Source organism: Chamaea fasciata, unplaced genomic scaffold (assembly GCF_029207755.1).
Source record: "Chamaea fasciata isolate MVZ Bird 193981 ecotype frontalis unplaced genomic scaffold, bChaFas1.0.hap1 SCAF_7, whole genome shotgun sequence".
Lineage (NCBI taxonomy): Eukaryota > Metazoa > Chordata > Aves > Passeriformes > Sylviidae > Chamaea > Chamaea fasciata.
In genome coordinates this window covers 45,405,914-45,429,966 of record NW_027094092.1, presented here as the reverse complement: position 1 = coordinate 45,429,966, position 24,053 = coordinate 45,405,914, and the positions used below count along the sequence as shown (strand labels likewise).

At 34.8% G+C, this 24,053-nt stretch overlaps 1 protein-coding gene across 2 annotated transcripts in view; it reads left to right on the top strand.

Moving 5' to 3' along the window:
- The window catches only part of EML5 (EMAP like 5), a 95,922-nt gene that overhangs the window by 56,704 nt on the left and 15,165 nt on the right, over nucleotides 1–24,053 (top strand). Inside the window, exons 20-32 of one of the 2 annotated variants that reach the window (XM_066188630.1) lie at nucleotides 233–360; nucleotides 2,022–2,163; nucleotides 3,938–4,090; nucleotides 4,915–5,046; nucleotides 6,326–6,414; nucleotides 7,131–7,307; nucleotides 8,168–8,369; nucleotides 10,045–10,171; nucleotides 11,727–11,741; nucleotides 18,889–18,967; nucleotides 19,993–20,122; nucleotides 20,815–20,913; nucleotides 22,784–22,804. In XM_066188630.1, coding sequence (XP_066044727.1) covers nucleotides 233–360; nucleotides 2,022–2,163; nucleotides 3,938–4,090; nucleotides 4,915–5,046; nucleotides 6,326–6,414; nucleotides 7,131–7,307; nucleotides 8,168–8,369; nucleotides 10,045–10,171; nucleotides 11,727–11,741; nucleotides 18,889–18,967; nucleotides 19,993–20,122; nucleotides 20,815–20,913; nucleotides 22,784–22,804 — 1,494 coding nt within the window. The remainder of the gene's footprint in view (nucleotides 1–232; nucleotides 361–2,021; nucleotides 2,164–3,937; nucleotides 4,091–4,914; nucleotides 5,047–6,325; nucleotides 6,415–7,130; nucleotides 7,308–8,167; nucleotides 8,370–10,044; nucleotides 10,172–11,726; nucleotides 11,742–18,888; nucleotides 18,968–19,992; nucleotides 20,123–20,814; nucleotides 20,914–22,783; nucleotides 22,805–24,053) is intronic. The other variant, XM_066188631.1, reaches the window with a different exon arrangement.

Sequence of the window (24,053 nt, the reverse complement as noted above, 5' to 3'; positions counted from 1 at the left end):
ATTTAGCAATATAGTGTTATAATTGATGCTTCACGTGCACAGAGTCAGGCTGGTTAAACTTCTTGATGTATTGCCAAATCCTCCCAAATGAATCCAGACGTTGTTTTGTGCGGGAATGTTTTCACTGTTATTACTGAGTAGATTTTTCTATAGTGAGAATGTAATGCAAGTGTGAAAAATCCTCTTTAAGGCAGACTTGAGAATCCTATTTTCTAACATTTTAATGTTCTAGGTCTCCTCTTAGAAGATAATCCTTCTATACGTGCCATATCGTTAGGACATGGTCATATTCTAGTAGGCACAAAGAATGGTGAAATATTGGAGGTGGATAAAAGTGGTCCAATAACTCTGCTGGTTCAGGTATGTGTTAAATATAAGTCAAATATGTCATACCACTAACGTGGTTTTATTTCAAGTGTTTTATTCAAGTAAAGACTTGTGCAATAAGAAGCACTTTAACTACTAATGAAGTTAGTGAGTTAGTATCACTTTTAATTAGACTTAGACCATTGTGACTTCTTAGTGAGCAAGATAGAACATAGAATTTCATTACTAGTTTGTTCAATGAATTCATCCTTCCAAACAGACCAAGATCGTAGATCTGTTTTGAAAAAATAAGAGAAGTGAGTGTAATAATGGGTCCTCCTCCAAATTCCTTATTAACTCCTCTTGAGTACTAATTACTCTTATTTTTAAAATTCTCCTTGGTATTTGCTTAGAGATTTTACTTGTAATTATGTAAAAAATTTTGCCACACAAACAACTGCATATTTTTAAGCTTGACTACTAAACAGATTTTTACTTAGGATCAACATAATATTTTCTTTCATAGTTAAGTAAAAATCTCTGGATTCTCTCCTTTCTGAATGGCCAGTGCAATAGATAAAGAACTGTATTTGTTAAAAGAAAATATTAGAACCTAAGGTAAAGAAAAAACCTAGTTCATAGAATAGTTTGGGTTGGAAGGAACCTTTAAAGGTCATCTTGTCCAAACTCTCTGCAGTAAGCAAATAGATCAGATTGTTCAGAGCCCCATGCAATGTGACCTTGGATGTTTCTGGGGATGGGGCATCTGCAACATCTCTGGGTAAGCTCTCCCAGTGTTTCACCGCCCTCGTCGCAAAAAATTTCAATTTTTCTATGTAGCCTGAATCTTTTACCTTAAACCCATTACCTCTTGTCCTGTCCCTACAAGCCTTACTAAGAGGTGTCCCTCATATTTCTCTCTTAAGTACTGAGAGGCTGCAACAAGACCTCCCTGAAACCTTCTCTTCTCTAGACTGAGCACCCCCTCCTCTCTCAGCATGATTTCATAGAAGAGGTGCTCCAGCCCTTTGACCTTTTCTGTGGCCCTCTTCTGGACCTATTCCAACAGGTCCATGTTCTCCTGTGCTGAGGAGTCCAGAGACAGACGCACTACTGGAGTCTGATCAGAGTGGAATAGAGGGGCAGAATCACCTCCCTTGACCTGCTGGTCACGTTTCTTTTGACACAGCCCATGATACAATTTGCTTTCTGGCTTGCAAGAGCACATTGTTAGCTCACATCCAGTTTGTTGTCCACCGAAACCTCCAAGTTCTCTTCAGGGCTGCTCTAAGTCCATCCTCTGCCCAGCCTGTGTTTTGCTTGGGATTGCCCTGACCCACATGCAGGACCTTGCACTTGGCCTGTCCAGGTCCCTCTGGACAGGATCCCCTCCCTCCAGCGTGTTGAGCACACCATTCAGCACAGTGTCATCTGCAAACTTGCTGGGGGTGCACTCAGTCCCACTGTCCATGCCACTGACATACCTGTGTGTGAGGATTATTTTGCAGAAGTTTTCTGTAGTACAAATTACTATAATTTTGCAGAAGTAGGAGAGTGAATTTTTTTCAGTTGTTCTGTGTTTTTATTCAGATATTTATTATCCTCTAAATAATGCATGTTCTCTCTCTTTTTATAAAAAACTTTCTTAAGTGCCTTTAATTATTTCATATTTCAATTTAAAATAAAAAGAAATCTGATTCATTGTGTTTTTCCAGGGTCACATGGAGGGGGAAGTTTGGGGTCTAGCTACTCATCCTCATTTACCTATTTGTGCCACTGTAAGTGATGACAAAACCTTAAGAATATGGGATTTATCTCCTAGCCATTGTATGTTAGCTGTTCGCAAATTGAAAAAGGGTAAGATGCTTAGTATGAAAAAATATTTACTGATTCAATTGACATTTGCAAGCATTATGAATCTTTTGAAAGCAGAACTTGAAATCAGAATAAATTCCTTTCTTTGCTCAAATTATTTTATTAATGCTATGTTTGTATGTTCATGTATATATATGAGCCCTTAAGCGAATGAATCTGTACAAAAAAATCTGTGTAGTACTGTTCTGAAGATTATTTGCAGTTGTAACTTATTTAAGTCAGTGAATTAACAATAAAAGTTGAGTCAATTACATAAATGCTATGTTGCTTATAATGATGCAAGGCTTTTTTGAGACTGAACCTAGAAATTTTTGGAAGAAATCTTAGAAGAAATGCTGACATTTTCTTCTTTGTGAATGTTTGAAGGATCTTGAATGTCAAGAAAAGAGAAGTCAAAATATTTACTTGTTTAGGAAATAGTTAAATTCTATTTTGACAGATGGATAATCTGTTTTAAGTGACATCCTATAAGGTGATTTGTTCAGGATTAGATGAGACTGGCCCTGACAAGCTTCTAATGCTACGTATGCTCTGCTAGATAAAGGAATACCGTAGGCTTTTTCTGTTTGGCATTCAGTAAAGCAGTTTGATTCAAACATAATGGGAAGCTTAATTGAAGATGATTTAGATTGACAAAGTAAATGTAGAAGAGTTTAAAGCTCACACAAGCAGGGATTAAACAAGAAGTGTCTAGTTGGTGAACTCTTTTCAAGTTTTAAAGCTGATATTTCATAATATTTTTGAGAGTACTTTTGGCATAAAAAGACTCTGATGACTATTTGCTGATGAGACACATTTTGAGATGCTTTGGCAATCTTAAAAAGTTCCTGTGTACTGTACAGAAAAAGATGGATACTTCTGCAGACTGAGTAATGGAATTGAAATAATATTTGTTAATGATAAAAGGCAAGATCCAGTGACTGTAAGAAAAATGTCTGTGTAGGTCAGGAGTAACTTAAATGGCAGTAGCTCTGGATGTTGTTGAATGCAGGGTGACAATTACATGTGATAGCAAGGTATTTTTCCCAAGACATATTGCAGTATTCATGTAAATTACAAGAAAAACGTCAGGATATTTATGATGTGCATTTCTCATCTGTGATTGGCTGAATGCAATTAAAATAAAGTTGAGAATGGAGAAAGGAACTACAGGATAGTGAATGCAAAGCCTTGTGCTGAGCCATCTAAGTAAAGGATTGCTGTCTACAAGTTAATCAGAGAAACAAATAGTAGGGGAAAATGTTTATGTTAACGGAGAGTTCTGGCATGAAAATACATCTGCATCAGTTGACCATATATAAATTCAAATTGGAAATTAAGCTGTGATTCAAACAACGTTTGGCATGTTTGTTGGAAAGATTCTATGGCTTAGTCTTATTGTTTGTGATAGCAAATGACTGAATTCTGTGAATCCAGAGGGTCTTTTCCAGCTGTGTTCTCCTTAGCAAATGGTAACATACAGGCAGCACCAGATAAACAAAAAAGGAGATCAAATTAAAAATATACAGACAATAGTGATTAATCTGTATTACTAATGTAGAACAGATGTCAATTAATATGCAAATTCTAAGATTCTGGGCCTATGTACCTGTTCATATGCTACCACAGCTTGGAAATTATTTTGGCAGCAGCTGGAAAACTTTTTTGGAAGTTTTATAGTATAAGAATAGTTTTCCTTTACTAATGGAAAAATAGATCTGAAAGAAGGATAATGCACTGTAAATGTATCTGAATGCAATTTCTTTATTTCTCCTAGGAGGCAGATGTTGCTGCTTTTCTCCTGATGGAAAAGCATTAGCTGTTGGTCTCAATGATGGAAGTTTTTTGATAGTTAATGCAGATACCCTGGAGGATTTGGTCTCTTTCCAGCACAGGAAAGATGTTATTTCAGAAATCAGATTTTCTCCTGGTAAGTGACTTTTTTTTTTTTTTTAGATGAAAATTTTATAATCAATGTTGTTCAAGCAAGGCTTATGACATTGAAGAGATAAAAGTAGTAGAGATTTGTGGTACTTTTAGATGTAAAAAATAGGTCAGGAAAACTAATACTAACATTTTGAAAGACCATGGTGTGAAGTCCTGTGTTGCTTTTTTAAGGATCAGATTATTGGAATAGGTTTGCTTATAGTAACCTCCTGAATACAACATTCAGTTTTAAATCATGAATATCCAGCAGCTCCCTAGGGTTCCACTTTCTGAGCTGCATACATTTGGCACATCACTGAGGTTGCTGTTAGCTAATAAGAATACTTGAAATTGATGTGTCAGAAACTTCTGGCAACTTTTTTTTTCTTTTTTTCCCCCCCTAGCACCCCCAGTGAGGCTAGGGTGTTTCCAACATTTTAGCTCATATTTTAGGATTTCAAAATGCATAACCTACTTCAGTTAAAATACTCATCTATTGGAGAATTTTGGTGCAAATTACTGATACCAATTCTCATACAACATTACTTTCTGGTTCCCTAAGCCTTACCATTCTCTGAATGCCATAAATGCTTAAAATTTCAGCAAATGGTTTTTATTGTTTGAAAATTTAGTGATATCATAGCTGTACGTTTCATGCTGATTATGTGATATGGAAATCAATTTGCTGGGGAATATGTATAAATTAGCAAGCTGATGTCAAAGAATTCAAAGTTGCACATAGCTAAATTCCAGAATTTACTTGTGTTTAATATGCAGAGCACTAAAATTTTTTTGAAAATATTTTGTGTTTGTACTGATGTGTTTTAGGGGCTGGAAAATACTTAGCTGTGGCATCATGTGACAACTTTGTAGATATTTACAATGTAATGAGCAGTAAAAGAGTAGGAATCTGCAAGGGAGCCTCCAGCTATATCACGCACATGGACTGGGACATAAGAGGTAAGCAGCATTCATTGTAAAAATGTACTGGAAGACTGATTACATTGTAGACTAATAAAGTACATGTATAGTATGGATTTGTGGTATCACTGGCAGATTTCATTCTTCAGCTTTTGAATATGCTCTCACAGCATCTGAATAAATGCTGTTAAACACATGATTTTTACTGCCACATAAATATTTAGAAGTTGTGCAATTTGAAGTTAAATGGTTTTTCTCTATGGATTGGCTGGTTTGGATTTTAAAAAAATCTTTCCTGTTTATCATTTGACTTCAGTTAGTGATAGAACAGGGGGAAGGACCTGAAGGTGGAGGAGGGTATGTTTAGATAAGATATTAGGAAGAAATTCTTTACTATAAGTGTGATGGGGCACTGGAAAGGGCTGCTCAGAGGGGCTGTGGATGCCCCATCTCTGAAGGTGGTCAAGGCCAGGCTGGACCGGGCTCTGAGCAACCTGGTCTAGTCACCAGGGGTTGGAACTAGATGGCCTCTAAGATCCCTTCCAACCCCAAACATTCTGTGATTCTATGTTGCTAATGCTTTAATAATTTGCTGTACAATGTGGCTGTATCTGTAGCTCAGGAATATGTATCCTTGCTGTCACACACAGCAGAAAGACCGGATTTCCTGTGTTCCAGGGTATTAATGTGTGATTATTTAAAATATTGAATTTAGTCCTGATTGATTAAAAAGTAAGGCTGTGCAATTGTGCAATCTATTTGTTCATGTTCTTATTCCTCTACATAATCACTTTTGAAATGGTCTGATTTATTTTGAAAGAGTGCTGTAAATTAGCTTCCTTTGAGAATTTTGAAAAAGAAGAGGGCAGAAACGTTGGTGAGAATTTTCCTCAGAAATGAAGTATAAAGGTGTAAAGAAGTCTCCTGCTTGGGATCAGCCAAGGCAGCATATGTGCTTCTCCATCCCAAAAGCACATGCATCAATAACCAGTTATCATAAAGAAGCTTTGAATTACACCCAGTACATTTTGTCTACTATCTGATGGCACAGTCATAATAAGGAGAGAAAAGTGATGCATTAATACAGTTTTCAAAGAGAGGAGAAAGGATTGTGAATTTAAGGTGTCAAAGAACTTGGATCTCTTTAGAAGACCATGCTTCTGGATCCATTATTTACGTATGCAGTTTCTTCCAATAGAAACAAATAATGGATGCAATGCTGTTAGCAATAAAAAATTCAAACTCACCTTTCTTTTTTCCTTCTGTAAAATGGAATCTTCTGTGTTAACAAACAATATGTATGTCATATGTTTTTTAGGAAAACTTTTGCAAGTCAACACTGGTGCTAAAGAGCAGTTGTTTTTTGAAGCCCCTCGGGGGAAAAAACAGACTATTCCGAGTTTGGAGGTGAGGAACTGTACTGCCTTCTTAACTCATTTGCAAATTAGAGTTATGATAAAGCCATCTATACTACATAAGAGGGAATGATGTATAAAACTGTAATTTTAAACGTCTAAAATAATGAAATTTGTAGGGGATTTCACATTTTTCTCTTCTATTAAGAAACAGACATTTGGCTGATTTAGTTATGAAAATCTCACTAGACTTCTATGAGTCTTTTCTGGTACCTAAATACCTTTGAAAACCTATTGCAGATTACTTAACCATAACCATGCTGTGGAAAACCTCATGTTTGTCTTCGTATAGCAATGTAATACAGTTTACATAATACATATACACAAGAGTAGTACATTGTAGCTATAATGTTGTTTTGTTTTCTCAGATATAGGGCAGAGAGCAAAAATGGATAATTTCCAAATGATATTTTCCATGGTATTGAAAGGCAGTGTTGGACAATATAATTTGTTTTCTTTAGCCTGAAAGTGCAGCTAAGGTAAAACCTTTCAAAATACTTCTTTAGGTTTTGGAATTGAAAGTTCATAGAGGTAAAATTACAGGTCTCAAATGAAATTCTGAATGGTAAAAAGCCAAATGATTAATATATTAAAATACTATCTTTTAGATGTGATGTATCTTCCAGTGCAAGGGCTTTCTCTTGAAATTGGATATGGAATAAAAATGCCTAAAAAGTATGCTCTGTCTCAAATGGGTTGTTTTTGTAGGTAGAAAAGATTGGCTGGGCATCATGGACAAGTGTTTTGGGCTCCTGCTGTGAAGGGATCTGGCCAATAATTGGTGAAGTCACAGATGTAACTGCTTCATGCCTCACTAGTGATAGTAAAGTATTAGCCACAGGAGATGATTTTGGATTTGTGAAACTGTTTCGATACCCTGCTAAAGTAAGTAATTTTCAGCTGTTTATGGAAAATATTTTTTCATAAATCTGCCATTTCAAAACTATGAAAATTAATCACTCTGAAGAAAATAATACTTTTATATTTTTCTCATTTTGATCAAAGAAAGCATTCAGTATTAACTGCAGTTTGCAGTGCATAAAACTCGCAATGAGTAAGAATGATCCTTCCAGGTCAGACTGTAGAGCCATCTCATCAGTGATGAGCCATCTCAGCAGTGTCCTGCTGAGCAAATGAATAGGAGAAACTTTAAGAATGAAAATGGTTTGGAAGACAATGAGCATGTCTTTCTCACCTAGATTTTATTCAGGATTTTAAGAACCTTCATTTTGTCCAATAGTAGTAATTTTTTTCTAAGATGAAGACCTTTAAAATCATGCATCATAGAAAAGCCATTCCAGAAGCACATTGTATTTTTACTGCTCTTCAATACCTCTACTTTTCCTGTATATTTGGTGGTAAATGTGTCTTCAATTTTGAAATGGTACCATGATAAGGATGGTAACAGTTCACGAGTACTGATTCAAAATATTCTATGTGTATTTTATTCCAACTCAGATTATTGTCTCTCTTAGGAAAAGTGTTTATCCAGTGTTTATTGCTGGAATCAGTTTATAAACTAACTCTTTCACGCTTGATAGGAAAATAAGATTAACATTTCGTGAAGTTTCTATAGGACGGGCACTTGGCAAATCGTGTGTTACAATTATATGGAATACTAAACAGCTGAAGCATGAACTGCAAAGAAGTTAAGATGATGTCATTGTGCACCAGCAACTAATCTCATTTTTTTTTTCTAGCAGACTGGGTAAATTTGATCTTTGTGGTTTTTTTCTCTTTCTCAGGGAAAGTTTGGAAAATTTAAGAGGTATGTTGCTCACAGTACCCACGTGACAAATGTCCGTTGGACCTACGATGACAGTTTGTTGGTCACTGTTGGAGGAGCAGACACCTCCTTAATGCTGTGGACTTATGAGATGGAAGGACATCGGGATAGCAGGCAGTGTGACAGTGAAGAGTCTGATCTAGATTCTGAAGAAGATGGAGGTCAGTAATAGTTTATACAACTAGCTGGATTATGCTATTTCAAGAAGACTTTTATTAAAGTAAAACCGGAAATTTAGAAATAATTTATGGATTGTTTCTATCTTAAGTAGCAAATAATCTTCAAAAATGTTAAATAAAATTTGGTTTTGGGGAAAAGATTGATAAACTGCTGTGAAGAAAATGATAATGAGGTGTTTCAGTTACTGCTTTGCGTCAGAGTACATAGAGAGATTCTTGATATCTTCTAAATGAAAAATATTAAGTATTACGTATACATAGCTACCCAAAATCTATATTTAAAATAGAATCATCACAGTTGATATTTGGTTACTAATTCTAAAGAAATTATATTAAAATCTGTATAATGTGAGATCATCGTTATCTTGATGTTATAGCATCTGCTTCCATAATATGGAAACATAGGAAACTGAAGAAGACTGGTGTTTATATGTATTTATTTCAAGGTCACAATATCAGTTGTTATGAAGTGTTAATTCTATTTTGTAGCATTAACTTCTGCTGGTTTTTCCATACTTCTCTTTTCTTTTTCATGTTACAATTCCAAGGCTTTATGAGCCTCCATACTTGTTTTCTCTTTTCCCATGTGCAATTTTTCCTCCTTGTCAGTTCCTCAGTGTTCAAGCATTTTTAAACTATCACTGCTACTTGTTAAATAGTTCTGTGTAATGAATTAACTTTAGTTGTCACTAAAATGTGCTAAATAACGAAAGAAATTCATTAAATAGTAAACATTCATTGGAAAAAAAAAATTATCACTTTCTTCTTAAAAGCACTGAAGAATACATCCACAAAGTAATTTAATTGCCTATAGGAGGACTTGTCAACTTTAACTTTCACAGCCAAAAATTACAATCTTCAGTTTCTGTTTAGCTTCTGCTTGAGACTTGTTAGAACCTCTTAGCCCTGTAGTCTTCCCTAGGCTCTGCTGCTTTACACAGAACCCTCTTAAGCTGTGTGTTCAAAAGTACTCTAGAAGAGAGCAATGTCTGTGAAGATTTACAAGAAATGACATTGACATCTTTATCCAGTAAAGTTTCTCTTGGTCAGGTCCTATTAATTTCAGTTAGAGTTAAGAACTATTCACCATCACATTGTAGGCATTAGTAGTCTCTATCGTTGAAAAAACAAAATAATGGAGAGTAAGTAAAAACTCTGTCACAACTTGGCTTTTCCAACATGTTTATTTTACTATAGTAAACATCATCTTGATGATGCCTTACTGTCCCTAAGCACTGTGTAGGAACCTTGTGCAGACCTATAGATTCCATGGTAATGGATGGATCCTGGAACTGAGAGCAACCAGGCACTGAGTCTTACAGGTCTTAAGGGCAGGTGTCAGGTAGAGAGGTTCTTCGTTAGTGATTGTAGTTAAGGCCAACAAGCAGAAATGGGGTAGCTTTTAAAGTCCCTTTATTCTTAAATAACTTTTTTTCCACAAAGATATTGTAGGGAATTCTTTTTTTTTTAATGTCTTTTATTAACAATATTCATGATTCCCAGCAACTTTCTCTTTGTTGTCTATTTACATTACTAATAATCCATGCTATAATTGTTTTTGTAATCTAGTACATCATTGAAATCTGCACAAATTAAGGTTAAATTGCTGTTCTTGTACCTTATTTTGGTTTGATACTCTTCCCTCTGGTTTTGTTAGGTTATGACAGTGATGTGACAAGGGAAAATGAAATTAATTACACCATCAAAGCCTTATCAACAAACATTAGACCAATGTTTGGAATTAAGCCTCATCTGCAACAAAAGGAGCCAACCTTAGATGAAAGGTAATTAATTAATTACTAGATTACAATTCTAGCCAAGAAATCAACCTGAAAAGATAATAGTAGAACAAAATTATATTGGAATATATAATTCTTAACGTAAAAGGACATGTGTAAAAAGAATCCAAATACTTCTTTGATGAAAAAAAGAAAGGTTACCCAAAGGACTAGGCTGTATCTATTTTCAGAGAGCACAAAAGACTACAAACTATGTATGCATATTTTTATGTTTGGGGATTTCCTTGAGATGATTGAGTTTTTTGCTGGTATTTAAAAACATTTGTTTTGAAACTTAATTACTGACTGGTAGTTAGTGATAACATTGTAGGCATGAGCATGTACAATTGTTTTAGTGAAGGACAGCTCTCTATTTTTTGGTTCTGCCAACAAACTGCTCTGATGAATTCAGCTCTAATTGTTCCTTTCATTGTTTCAGTCTCTACATAACTTCCACCTTCCTTTGAAAAATTCTGGCCAAAGTGGTTCTGCATTTTTTGTTAATGAATCTTGGAAAATGAAGTTGGTTGCTTTGCAGTGTTAATTTTATATCTCGGTTCACTATTGTATGCTTTAGAAGAGAATGGGATGGGGAGCAGACTACAATAAACCCAGAAAATAAAGTAGATGCAACATAGTGAAAACGATTTATAACCTCTAGAACATTATCTGTTGTAGAATCTGCAGCTGAGCACGGGACCCTGAAAGTTGTTTGTTGTTCACAAAATAGATGTGGACAGGATATGTGAGGAAAAAGGAAGGAGGGATTCCTAATACAAAAGTTGGGGAACATTAATACTGAAGAGAGGGAAGTGAGGAAAACAATAGGGTATAACAGGGTGTAAGGAGATGGTGAAATTGGAAAGTAGAAAGTTTTGCAGGAGTGTGAGGAGTTCTGGGGCAATGCTCCTGCCTCTTTCCTGTGAAGATGTACAGGTCTGTGATACCCTTGTTGAGAAATGCAGTGTGACTTTTGTGGGAGTTTCATATCGTCTTTTGTTTTTAAGTTGTGTTGCTGTTGGAGAGAGTGGGATGCCTGTGTATAAAGCTGTGGTTTCCTGTCTTGCATTTATGAGAAATGGTCTTTCTCTTTTTTAATTAGATATATTTGATGTGGAAATCAAAAAGAAATAGTGTACATGGTATGAAAATGTTGATTAAAGATTTTTTTTTCTTTTTCATGAAATTGTAAACCTCTTGTGTTTCTTTCAATAACTGTTTCTGGAAGCTGAGTGAATTATGTTTTTCAGTTTCAGATAAATTACTAAGAGAATTAATTCCTTAGTAAGGTAGTTAAATTGTGATTCAGAATGCAAAAAAGATCATAAAAGAATTCCATTACCTGCATTGTTGAAAAGTTTGGGGCCCTAAAACTTCAAAGAAATTTTTTTTTGTGCAGAGTAAAACCAGATTATTGTTACTGTATGTTTTTTAACTTCTGTTCTGATGTTACTATTGTGTAAGATTGGTAAATGTTTTAGTCTACTGTTGTAGATACTAATTTTTTTTTCTTTTTCTTTTCTTTTTTTTTTTTTTCTCTTTGTTTTTGCTTCCTCTGAAGGCAGGGGGTAGTAAGGTAAGCTCATGTACATGAAGTCCAGGATTAAGTGCATTTTAATATCTTAAGTTGCTTGGGAAAGTAGTGACAATTTGCAAGACAAGTGAGGGGTTTACCTCTTTACCATTAAATAGTAGCTTGTTAATGGGTAGAAAAGGGTTAAGGGACAAGTAAGTGCAGTTCTCACTCTGAGCTGACATGAGTGAACGCTGGAGTATTTGGGAGGAGGTGATCAAACCTCATCCTCCTTTCCTCAATACTTTGGAGTGGCTAAGGAACAGCTTGACTTCAGTGTCTGAGTCACTTGCCCCAGTGCTTGTGGGTGTCTGTAACACACAGCTGCTGTCTCACTGTGGTTGTAGAGGTCCAACATGGAATAGAGTGCAGTGAGCACATTGCACAGGTGCCTGAGGTGGCTCTAGCAGCAGCATCATGCTGGACCTAATAAAGCTCATGGGTGAAGGGAACATTACTGCCTTGGCTGCCACGTTTTGCCAATGCACCTCTACTGCCTGAGGATCTGAGCTGCTGGGTCCATGTCGTGTTCATGTGGGAGTCTCTAGTGTAGGTGCCTGCGTTAAGTTATGAACTTGTGCACCTGCTCCGTTCAGAATATATGCATATGCAAGAAATATGCTGTTAAGTTTGCAGCACAACGAATCCTTAGGCTGTTAGGCCACCCTTCAGACTTGTAGACTGAGCTGCCTCCGTGACTGGAACTTGAGATTTCATTTAGATTCAATTGGTCTAAGATTTGCTTGCAGTGTTAAACACCAGCTCTACTAATGATATAGTATTCTCTAGCAGTGAAATTACCATGCTATATCATTGAAATGGGAATACTTATTTTAACTTCTATTGGAAACACAAAATGGCACTGCTGTGAGGTAGCACTTAGGTCTGTGATTTGAATTATTTATCATTTCTGAATAATAATGTTTAAAGATAATATTCTATGTGCAAAGATGTGTACTGTGTGTCTAATTTGGTTGTGTAATAGCCTTATGGATACTCAGCAGCACAAAATGCATTTGAAAACTGTTTCTATCCTTTACTAAGGGTTCTTTCCTAGTATGTTTCTGGGCTAGGTAAATTACTCAGAAAAAAAAGTCCATCATGGTTGATTTTGAAAACGCTTCTGACTCAGCTACTCCCTGAACTGCACAGCACTGAAGGTTGGGAGATGCCTCTGGAGAGTAGTGCTCCATTCTTATTCTGTTCTTACACTCCCTGAAGTTGGCTATTTGTGGCTGTGAAAGGGGCAGTGCTGTGATGTATGTACCTTACAGATGAATGGCTGTACCAAGAGATCACAAAATCAAACAACCAGGAATTTCAGTTAAAATTTTTCACCAAAAGTTTTAAAGATTTGCAAGTAGATAGAACCATTACTTACTCCATGTTCTGAGATCTCTCGCATGACAAGATCCCAGCAGCTTATCTTTTGAAAATTCTTTTGGTGTTCCTCATGCACTCCCAGATATAATTCACAACTGGGTGTTGTGGCAAAAATGCCTCCAATTTTATTTATTTATTTAGTTACTTATTCTTGAGGATTTTTTGTGTGTATAGGGACATATAGACAGATGCAAAAATAGATAACCTGTTTTAGATCCTTATGTATTCAAAATGGGAATCAACCTAAAAAAGTATTTAAAAACTAGTCCTTTACAGACTGAAATGTGAAGAGGTTTGTTTGTTTGTTTGTTTGTTTTGGTGTCCAATACAGACAGTAAATAAATCTTAATTGTGCTTCCAAGGGAGTGAAAGAGGAAGGAAACTATTGAAATGAAACATTTTTAATCCAAAGCTCACAACTATCAGCTTGTAATTACCACTGAAAGAGAAAATCTGAGATTTTATACAGACATCTTACATATGTGTTTTGGATAAATGAAGAGAATAAAATTTCAGTTTTCTGTTTGCCACTCGAGTGACATGTGATATGAATGTAAATAATACAAATTCCAGAGCTCTTGTTGTAAAAAATCATCTTTATCTTCTCCTTTTCATTTTGTCAACTTGTGTGATTTGGGAGAAGGGAGAAGCCAGGTGTCAAAATGAAAAACTACAGCAAGGGACTTTGCACTAGCAGCTTCTTCTCTCTATTTACCGTGTCCGCAGAATAAATTAGTTTACAGGAAGGTTTAAATTTAACACTAACTTAAAACCCCCCAGTTTTCTAAAACAGGGCTTTTTGAAGCTAACATTTTTGCCCATTGGAATGTACATTAGTGCAGGGCATTAACCTTGGGATTGAAAACCCTGAAATTTCAGACTTCATTCTTTCCAATCATAAATTTAGTTATTATTAATTACTTATATTACAAGCTGTAGACTGGAACAACATGATGGAAAAGAATGGTCTCCCTTTACCAGTTAGAGATAATTATTTTAGCTCTCAGAGGTGAGCTAAAACCCATGTCTTTGAAGAAGTGAAAAAGCTAGTTACCAAAGTATCAAGGTTTACCAAATAATCTCAAATTTGAATGCAAAGAAAAGAACCTCTTCACTTTGCAGCTAAAAAGGAAATGTCTAGAGAAATGATTGCCTGGTTCAGTGATGAGAGTTGGAAGATTTGCATTTGGTTTATGATATGTGTAGATTGGTTTTATCAACAGAGAATCCAAGTAGGCCTTACTTTACTATGAAAAATATTTGGAGGTGTTTGAATTTTGTATTCCTTGAAGAATTGCATGCTATTGACTGCAAAACCTGTTCAAGCTACATTTGGATTTTATTGTGGTAAAGGTTTAGCTGTTTCCTTTATAAATAAATGGTGCATCAGTCTTGCGCTGCAAAATTTAGTTAAAACTAATTAAAAGACATTCAGTAAGACCCATTGTTTTCAATATGGGAAAAAATCAGTCTGTGAATCGGTGAGTTGTTAACGTTGTGTTCTTAATTTTCAGGATTTTGTTTCACTAAATTATTCCCCAAATTATTTTGCTTAATTTTTAAGTGAAAAAACTAACTAGTGTTCACCTTGCCACAGTGAAGTTGCTTAGTGGTTCTTAAAAGAAGAGCTTATCATACCAGTGGAAGTGTACCAGCTAATCAAACTAAAGGGTAAAGTGCCCATGCATATACAAATATTAGGAAATAATCTGTACATGCCCATATGCTTTTTAATTATTAACAATGGTTTTTGGCTAGCCAAAGTATAGGAGTATTCCATCACACATGACTGAGGAAACCTATCCAGGGCAAAGTATCTTCAATCAACATAAACTGAATTAAGTAGTCATGATAAAATAGTACATATCAGTAGTGCTCAGTAACCCATCACAATCTCTGATTAGCAGAGATAAAATTATTTTAGTATACAAGGATGTATTTTTGTGACCGAACTTGAACATCTGTCTTTAATAGAGAGTTGACTATTCCACCCATCAGCTTATTTCAGGAAGTTAAACCTACACAACCTTTCTTTGAGTTATACAGGTGTTGTGTATGCTGACTCTAAACACTTGGTACAGTTCAGAGGTTTTTGGTTCTGCTTCTGCTTTTTTTCTCTATTTACAGTAGAGTTATTCCATGGAATGATATTCTCATGCCAACACATGTTCATAATTCTCATTTAAGTGAATGGGAGTTTTCTACAAATAGTAGATTTATCTAGTCTAAGAAGTGAATAATCCCCTTGTAAAAAGAAGTATACAAACCAGGAAGTCTGCAATAATTATCTGTATGAATAATTCACTGGCACCTAACTTTTAGCCAAACTTGTATAAGTAATCCTTTTCTCTTTCCCATCTGCTGCTGAAAAGAGGTTCCAGGTAATGCTTTTATTTTCCTATCTAGTCCATCTTTTACTGCCACTTCCCATTTTTCTTAAAAAGCCATCTGTCATGTTGGGTGCCATGCCATGCACCTATCACTCTTCAGAATATTGCTGCATGAAAAATCTGAAATTTATATATATTCATTGTAGTTCTATTTCATACAATAAGCCAGATAGAATTTTACCTACCAATATGAACTCCAACTCCATGAACTATTATACTTTCCTATGTTTCCCAAGTAGTGTTTTTCAGTAATATTCGTTAAAATATAAAGGTTAGCACTCTTTCCAGCCCCCTAGTGGACAGCTGTTTTGCATGTGATGATTTGACGGTCTCACCTGACATGACAAGGTGTTACTAAATTATTTAAGCATTAGATTCCCTGTATCTGCATGAGGGAGTATAAACTGGCACTTACTGCTCATAGGACACATGAAAATAATTTATATATATATATAAATAATTATTTTTATATATTATAAGTAATTTTTGTCAAGAAGCAGTATTTACAAATGACAAGCTTTCGTTATCTTCTAATGGAAACCAGACCTCAGTAAAGTTTCACAAATGACTTTGAAGAACTTGCCAAGAGTAAATGGAAAGGAATCCTCCTTACTTTTAAAATTCATTCTATACTTCATGCTTGCCAACACCTTTTGGGGAGAGCAGTGCAAGGAACTTCATGCTGAAGAGTAGTGCCAAATCAATTGCTAAGTTCTCTGCAAGTCCCCCTAAGTATGAAGTGCAACTTTGGTGCCCCACACAGGAAGGGACCTTTTCTTTTGCACCAATAACTGTTAAATGCTCTATAAAATCGTGCCCCAAATAATACTTGTATTTTTAAAACAGAAATAAATATTGTAAATCACACTGTTACGAGTTACCACAGAACTTAAAGAATTGGTGGTAATTTACATATGCTATAAACCAGAAAATCATTCCTTGTTCTGTTAGTAACTTTAGATACTCAGTAACAATGAGGAAAATATAGAATGAAATACATCATACAAAAATGGGTAGTAATACTTAAGTTATGTCTAAAACTGTGAAGGAGGTATTTTTTTTGTTTCAGAAACTACTTCAAAATGTTTTTATTCAGTTTTTCTGGTTTCATAACAAAAGTATTGAAATACATATACCAAATCTATTTTAATTTTGAAAATAAAGTACCAATATTGAGGTATTTACTTTCCTTATGATAGATGGCTTCCCCATGCTAAAACTGACCCTATCCATATGTGAATTCACCAAACATGTTATTCATGCTCTCCTTCCCATCTTTTCCACACAGTTTTTGAGCATGCAGCGAGTTATGCTTACAGGTATATGACCACTGTGTGTTGTATATGCCATTAGTCACTCTGCTGCACATTAAACTGCAAATCAAACGTATTTTCAACTTAGCTGCAAATTAAACATATTTTCAGCTTTCACACCTTTAAAAAGCACTTGGAAAATGTAATTTCATATCCTTCAGCATTCCTGTTTTTAAATGCTCAAATTGTTATCTTGAAACTTAATTTGGAAGAGAATACAAATGTGCTTGTAATTTGTGTTCCAGTTCCACTGTTCTGGATCAATATAGAATTAGTCTTTCCTGGAGAGATATTTAGATAAATTGTTTAGGTGACCCGTGAGATAATGCAGCTGAGTGAAAGTTGTCAGGTTTTCCTGACCAATGTACATTCACTTTATTCTGTTGAGTGGTGATGTATGAATGTAAATGTATTCTAATGATAACTTGAGGATGATATCAACCTGTATTTGTATCTGTAGAGCATTTAAGTATAGATGGTCTTCTCAAGCAGTTGTAAAATGTGAGATTGTTTTACCTCTTCTCCCATTCTATCACAAGGGATTAACAGGCAGCCAGTGTTACAAAACCACCACATTCTAGAACCAAGCCACAGAGAAATACTCAGTTCTGGAAACATAACCCATCAGAACCATGTCCTTTCAGTTTTTACTGCTTTCATCAGACTTCAGATATGTTCTTCTGCTGTATTTCATTTTTCTGCTTTTTTTCCCCCCTCCAACTCATTTTTCTCTCTGTGTTTCAGGGACATAAGTGAATTAGGGCCAGTGTAGGAGAGGAGGAAAGAGAGGTTTGAGTGCTCTGTGTCAAATGTGAGGCTGATAAGTGGAGGGAGGGCTTTTTATGCTGTGTTTTGGTAATTTCTAGAAGAACAGTAATGAGACTGTTGCAGAGTTGTCCATGACAAATCAGAAATTAAAAATATATTCTCTTTGGAAGCATTCTGGAGTGAGCTGGTTTTGTATTAAAATTAGGTAGGGAAAATGAAGAAATGAATCTAAGAAAATGGTATTTTATTTGGTTAACTGAAAAAAATGCTTGTCAACTGACCTTCAAAATACACAGTGTACAAACAAATCATATTGTTCTGAGAAAAGATAGTAATTATTTTGAATCAAAGTCATCACTCAAGAGCAGACATGAAGTTAGAAGTACTTCATACTAAAAAGGAATATGAAAGACACCTATTGCTTTATGTTTGATATTAGTTTATTACACTGCCTACTGGATTAAGTAATCTGGATGTCACTGAATCTATACATAGAATTTATTTTTAAACAAATTGCTCCTCTTAAAGGTCAAATTTAAAGGACTGTTATCACAGCCACAAATGCGGTATCTGTAGAATCAATGCTCCTGCAAATTACTAAGAATGGTTGCATATATTTAATATATAAAGCTTATTTGATTATGTGATTCTTTCTATAGATACAGTTGAATGTAATGTGAAAGATGTTATAGGTATTTGTTATACATATCTAATTGAGATTTCTTAATTATATCTGGGCTATTCAGAACAATGGAGCATGAGTTATGGCTATTACTCCTGCATTTGCATGGTCTTGGTTTACTTCCACATAAGCTTTGATCAATATCTCATTTCAGTTATGTAACACTGAATGGGCAGGTGCGTCTGGAGTTCTTTATGAACTATTAGAAAAGCAGGAAAAGTTAGGGGTCTGCTGGAGGCATGTGGGAAGAGGCATTATTAGATGAATCAGGTAAGCCTCTATTCAGTAAAATTCCTGCAGACAAGATGAAAGTACCTTGAAAACATAGCTGGAAAAAGCTAAGAATATTTAAAAAGTGGCCAGTCATTTTAAAACAAGCTTTTGCATTAGTCCCATGGATTGTTGAAGAGTTAGAGAACCTAATATGTTAAACAAAGGATTTTTTGGTTTTGTCTTTCTGCTTTGACAGAGGTATTTCTTTTAAAGATGAATATGAATGTAAGTTGAGTATGCCAGGGCTATAAGATTTCCCTATGCATTAGCAAGTTGGAAGGTACTGTTAGTATGGAATGGGTGACGGACAGCCTTCTCTTATTCACAGTTCTTTATTTCAGACCACCAGTTAGTAGGGCATTGCCACAGCCGGAGAAACTTCAGACAAACAATGTGGGGAAAAAAAAGAGACCCATAGAGGTAAGAAAAATGTTGCTCTTCTTGTCTTGTAGGATTTTGTTTTGCCAGAAACTGACACACCTGTGAACACATTGAATGATTGTTTCATTCGAAATATATCAAAGGTGGAAATAGTGAATAGTGGGTAAATAGCAGAAAAAGCGGGAGAGAATTTTTTCTTGTAAATAAAAAAAAATTCCTATATTTCTTTTTCTTGCAAATGAAATGGAGTATAATTAAATTCTTAGAAATAATGAAACCTTAGAACTGGCTCTAGAAAGCAGGATGTCTTGTTTAGATAACTGGATTGTTAAAGGGTGTATTGTTGCTAATAAAACTAAGCAATTTTTAATTCCAGTGTTCTTAGAATTTATTTAAAAACTTCATTTTATATTCATCACTGATAAGAGTTTTAAAAATAATTTTAAAAATTCTATTAATGGTGAGTTTAGCTTTGCCAAATGTTTTTTCAACACATGGCAATTGCAAATAAATATACCAATTTTTGATTAATCTGCAGGAAAAATTTCATCTAACCTTGGAAAATGCAGTTCTTTACCAACCCAAATATTGTTGATTCTGCAAAATATTTGGTGTAGCACATCAGTGCTCTAGAAGTTTTAGGCTGTAAGTTAGGTTTCTAGTTGCTGGCTGGAATTAAATAGTGGACCAGTGTTTGTCATTCTTTGTTTCTTCGTGTCTCCTGCGTTAAAAGAGCTTTATTCTTCACTTCACTTGATTTATTGATGTGCATGTGTATAAGTATCTCTTTCAGTGTGTATATATATGTGTGTGCGCATTATACGCACATTCTGCAGCATCCCCCTGAGAGGTGTGAAGGGGTGACACTGCTGTGTGTGACAAGAATGAGCAGCTGTGTAAACTGACAGGGGAGGCAGGAGCTCAGTTGCTGTTGGTTTGAGATGTCGTTAAACTCCTTTAAAACATAAGGACATAATTTAAAAAAATTAAATCCTACAGAAGAATGGGAGGTTCATAACTGCTTTAAGGTTTTGTGTGTCTATTGATGTGACTATCTTTTTTAGGACCTAATTTTGGAGCTGGTATTTGGGTATCGAGGCAAGGACTGCAGAAACAATGTGCACTATTTGAATGATGGTGCTGATGTAATTTATCACACTGCTTCTATTGGGATCTTGTATAATGTGGCAACAGGTAGGAGAAAATCCGCTGGAGGGAAAATGTTTCTTTGCATGCATGGAGTTACAGTTTATAAAGTAATTAATATGCTTTAAGCATTGTAAAAGTATGTGGAAAAATATTATTTGTTGCTAAAAATTCAGTCTGCAGAAAATATTCATAATAGCTGCATAAGCAAACAAGTGTACTGAAATGTTCCTGGTGACTGAACTTTAAAGGAAGTAAAGATTTGGATTTTTTGGTATTAACTTTCTGAAATTTGCATGTTGAAATGATCACAGAAACTAAAAGAGCTGAATCATGGGGTAATTGTAATTTATTTTTTTTCTAAGAACAAGTTAATATTTTTATTTGGTTTACTTTTCAGTCATCTGTATCACTTATATTCCTTCCCAATAACCCAGTGAGTTTAGATAACTTAGACCTTTAAAAAAGTATACAATGCCATTTGTTTCTGAGATAGTTAAGCAACGTGCTGTGGAAAACTTGAGGGAATGCTTTGGAGTTACTGAGTGCTGTGTCTTGAAGTCAAGATAAAAAATTAAGAGTTTCTGTTTTCTGGTTTCATGCTTCAAAATGCAACATGACCATAATGCTGTTTTCTAATAAATATTATAAAACTTTCAAACGTTAGCCATGTCTATGCGTGTATAAATGTTTTAATTAAAGTTGAACTAGGGTTTGATTTTTTTTTTTCTTATTTTTAGGCTCTCAGTCATTTTACCAGGAACACAACGATGACATTTTGTGCCTCACTGTGAATCAGCACCCCAAGTTTACCAACATAGTGGCAACTGGCCAAGTAGGTATGTTTGTATTTTTGTAAAAAGAATTAACATAACAGCATGCAATCAGGGCCTTGTAAATTCATGATAAACCACAAAAATATTTGATTATGCTATCTCCGTTTGTACGAGTGTTACTCAGTTACCTGTCCTCTTTATATGTTCCTTCGAGTGCAATTGAATAAAGTTGACGAAAAATATTGAGGCATGAAAGATTAAACTTATCTTCTGTTTGGAGTATTATCAAAACTATTTTTTCTGAAATTGTAAGCCCCATTAAATTAATCTGGCTGTGTTGAACTATCAACTTGTGTTAGACCTTCCAAAGAGTCATAGCCCTTCCAAAGAATAGAGCTAACCTTCATTTCTTAAAATACATGTCAATCTTATGTAGGTTTTACCTCCTCAGGTAGATTTATAATACCTACTTGGTGGTTGGATATGATATAGCTGTAATATTCCAGGCAGAACCAAAACCCTAATGGGTTCCCTACAGATAAAGGGAGATTTAGAGAGAAAATGTATAAATATATTTCATAGTGACATTAAGATCTATGAACAAACCAGGTTAAAAAAAAAAAAAAGAAAAAAACCCCATTTTGCATTAACATAGCTGGTAGAATTGCTGTTTCTCGATTTTGTAGAATAGTGATTTTTGTAGTCTTACAATCTGTTGTAGTTTTCATATCTTCCATTGGTTCTCAACAGATTCAAACCCACCTTATTTTCTTCAGTGCATAGAATACAAAAAAACCCTTTATTTCAGTCAAAATAGCTTTTTTTTTTTCCTTTAGGTTTGTTTTAGAGGTTTCATGTAAATCCAATCAGTTCTGCAGAGTTTATTACCTGCTTTCCTGAGTCTTTTGGATTTTTAGGTGCATTTCACATTACAATTGACTCACTGATAATACTAACTGCTTAGCTAAAATAGCTTCCTTTCGTGGTGAGTTTCTTCCCTCACATAATTTTAAACATATTTTAATGGAAATTATTTAAATGGAAAAAATCATCAGCAGATTTTTGTTTATGGTTTGATTGCAAAGAATATTTGCAGGAATTACAAATGTTTTATTGTCTTTGAAAATTTGCTTTTGCATCATATTTCTTAATCTGGCCCTGTTTGCCTTTCTGTGAAGGAGAATTGTGAAGATTTTTCTTCTGCAGTGTCCATCTTACCCAAGACAAAACACAGGACTTAATCCTTCTTTTATTTTCATAAACATTTCTGTGTCAACTAGCAGTAGAACAATTTTAACTGTGAATTAAGGCATACAAATCAGGGACAAATCAGATGACACCTAAAAACTACAAATACTTTTAAGAAGAGAATTTAAAATAAGCTGGAAGTGAAATATCTTAAAACAGTGCTTATTTTTTGATTCTGAATTGATGTTAAGGAGTGTATATACTCTATAAAGAACATACTGAATTGCTGCTACTTTTCCTGCTGATATAATTGGCACAAATAGTGTCACCATCATGATTTAAATCTTCAAAAGATTTACTGGATCTTCAGGTATTCAAATGCTACTTCTTAGCATTTTTTCCCCTACTTAATTTGTTAAAATATCAATGACATGAAAAAATATGCTTTTCATTTACTTTGGCTGAGAAAACCTAACATACACCAAAACTAGATTTTTGTGTTGTAGCTCAAAATGGAAATCAAAATATATTCATTCATTCAGTATAGTCATTCTATGATTTATTTCTGATGTGACCTCCTTTTATCAGTAATTGCTCATCTTTAACAGCAGTATTGGTGCTGCTGTAATTCAAAAAGATGACAACAAGGTGTGTGTTAAGAAATTACACTGAATGTGGCTTATATTTTCTTTAGCATTTACCTTATTTCTGATCTAATTATTTTTCTGCTGCTTTTCCATTACAGGAGACTCAGCAGATATGTCAGGTAAGGGAAACAAAATTTTAACATCTTCAGGTGTAGTTAGTCTATCTAGTAGCCATCTGCAGCTTTATAGAGCCGTAAGTGATGTGAATTCATTTTTAGTTTACTAAACCCCGTGCATCAGTCATATTACTGTCAGGACTGAATATAAGTTAAAACAGCTCAGCATACTGTAAATATAGAAAAATTAAAATGTTAGAACACATTTAAAACTACTCTTGTTGAAGCATATTCCCTTCTTGCTGCTTAGTTATTAGTGAGTTCTATTACATACTGCTACTGTAGCATTCCTGTGTGTGCTTGCCAGTTTTGTAGGCATGTTGGGGCTAACAACATTTGGTTTAGACCTTCAATTGAGTGTGATTTTAAATATGCATTTCTAAGGTAAATTCTATTGAGGAGGCCTAGGTGACTGAGTGAAAAAACTAATCACCTTTCACATGTATGTACAATTGTCATGCAGTTATTACCACTGATCGAAAATGCTTTTTATGATGTCAGTTTAATTTTGGGTCTTTGACATTTTGACAGTCTGGACTGAGATATTTTTTGTTAAAACTTTTTTTTCAACTGTAATTCTAAAAACTCATCACCATCATGTGTGAATGAATTCATTGTTGAGCAGCCATAATTGTCTGTCTTGTGAAGAATCTTCAGAGATGCATAAATGTGTGGTCATGTGTACTAGAAAGTGTAATAATTTTCATGTGGATCTAAAGCTTGTTCTGTAAGAACAAATGTATGTTGACATCTTCAATGTGTGTTGACTTCTCTTAAATATGGCAAATGGTGCTTGCTCTAAGGATGGGAGGAAGAATATAGGTGCCTTTTCCCACACTTTTAACCTGTATTTAAAAAAGCAATGATGATACGGATATTTATATGAAAGAACATCTTTAGTCCTGCGTATGGTGCCTGGACACTTGCCCTGTGTCACGTGCCTTTTCCTACTGCAACTTCAGTTTGAGCTTGTGTATATTACTAAATTCTGTTGTGACTGCCTGAAATGAGCACTCTTTACTTTTTTTTTCTTTCTGGAACCATTTGTCTGGAATCCAAGCTGCTGCCTGCTTTCATTAGAAAGTTGAAAAGTTTTACTTAAAATTTATTGATGGCTATTTGGCATCCTTCTCACCAACAACTTTTGCTTTTTTAGTTCCAATTTTCAGTTGTCTACAATGATGCAGAAGTTCTTGAAGCAATAATATTTTTACTAGACTGGAATGGCAAATAAAGTTTCCTAATGACTGGG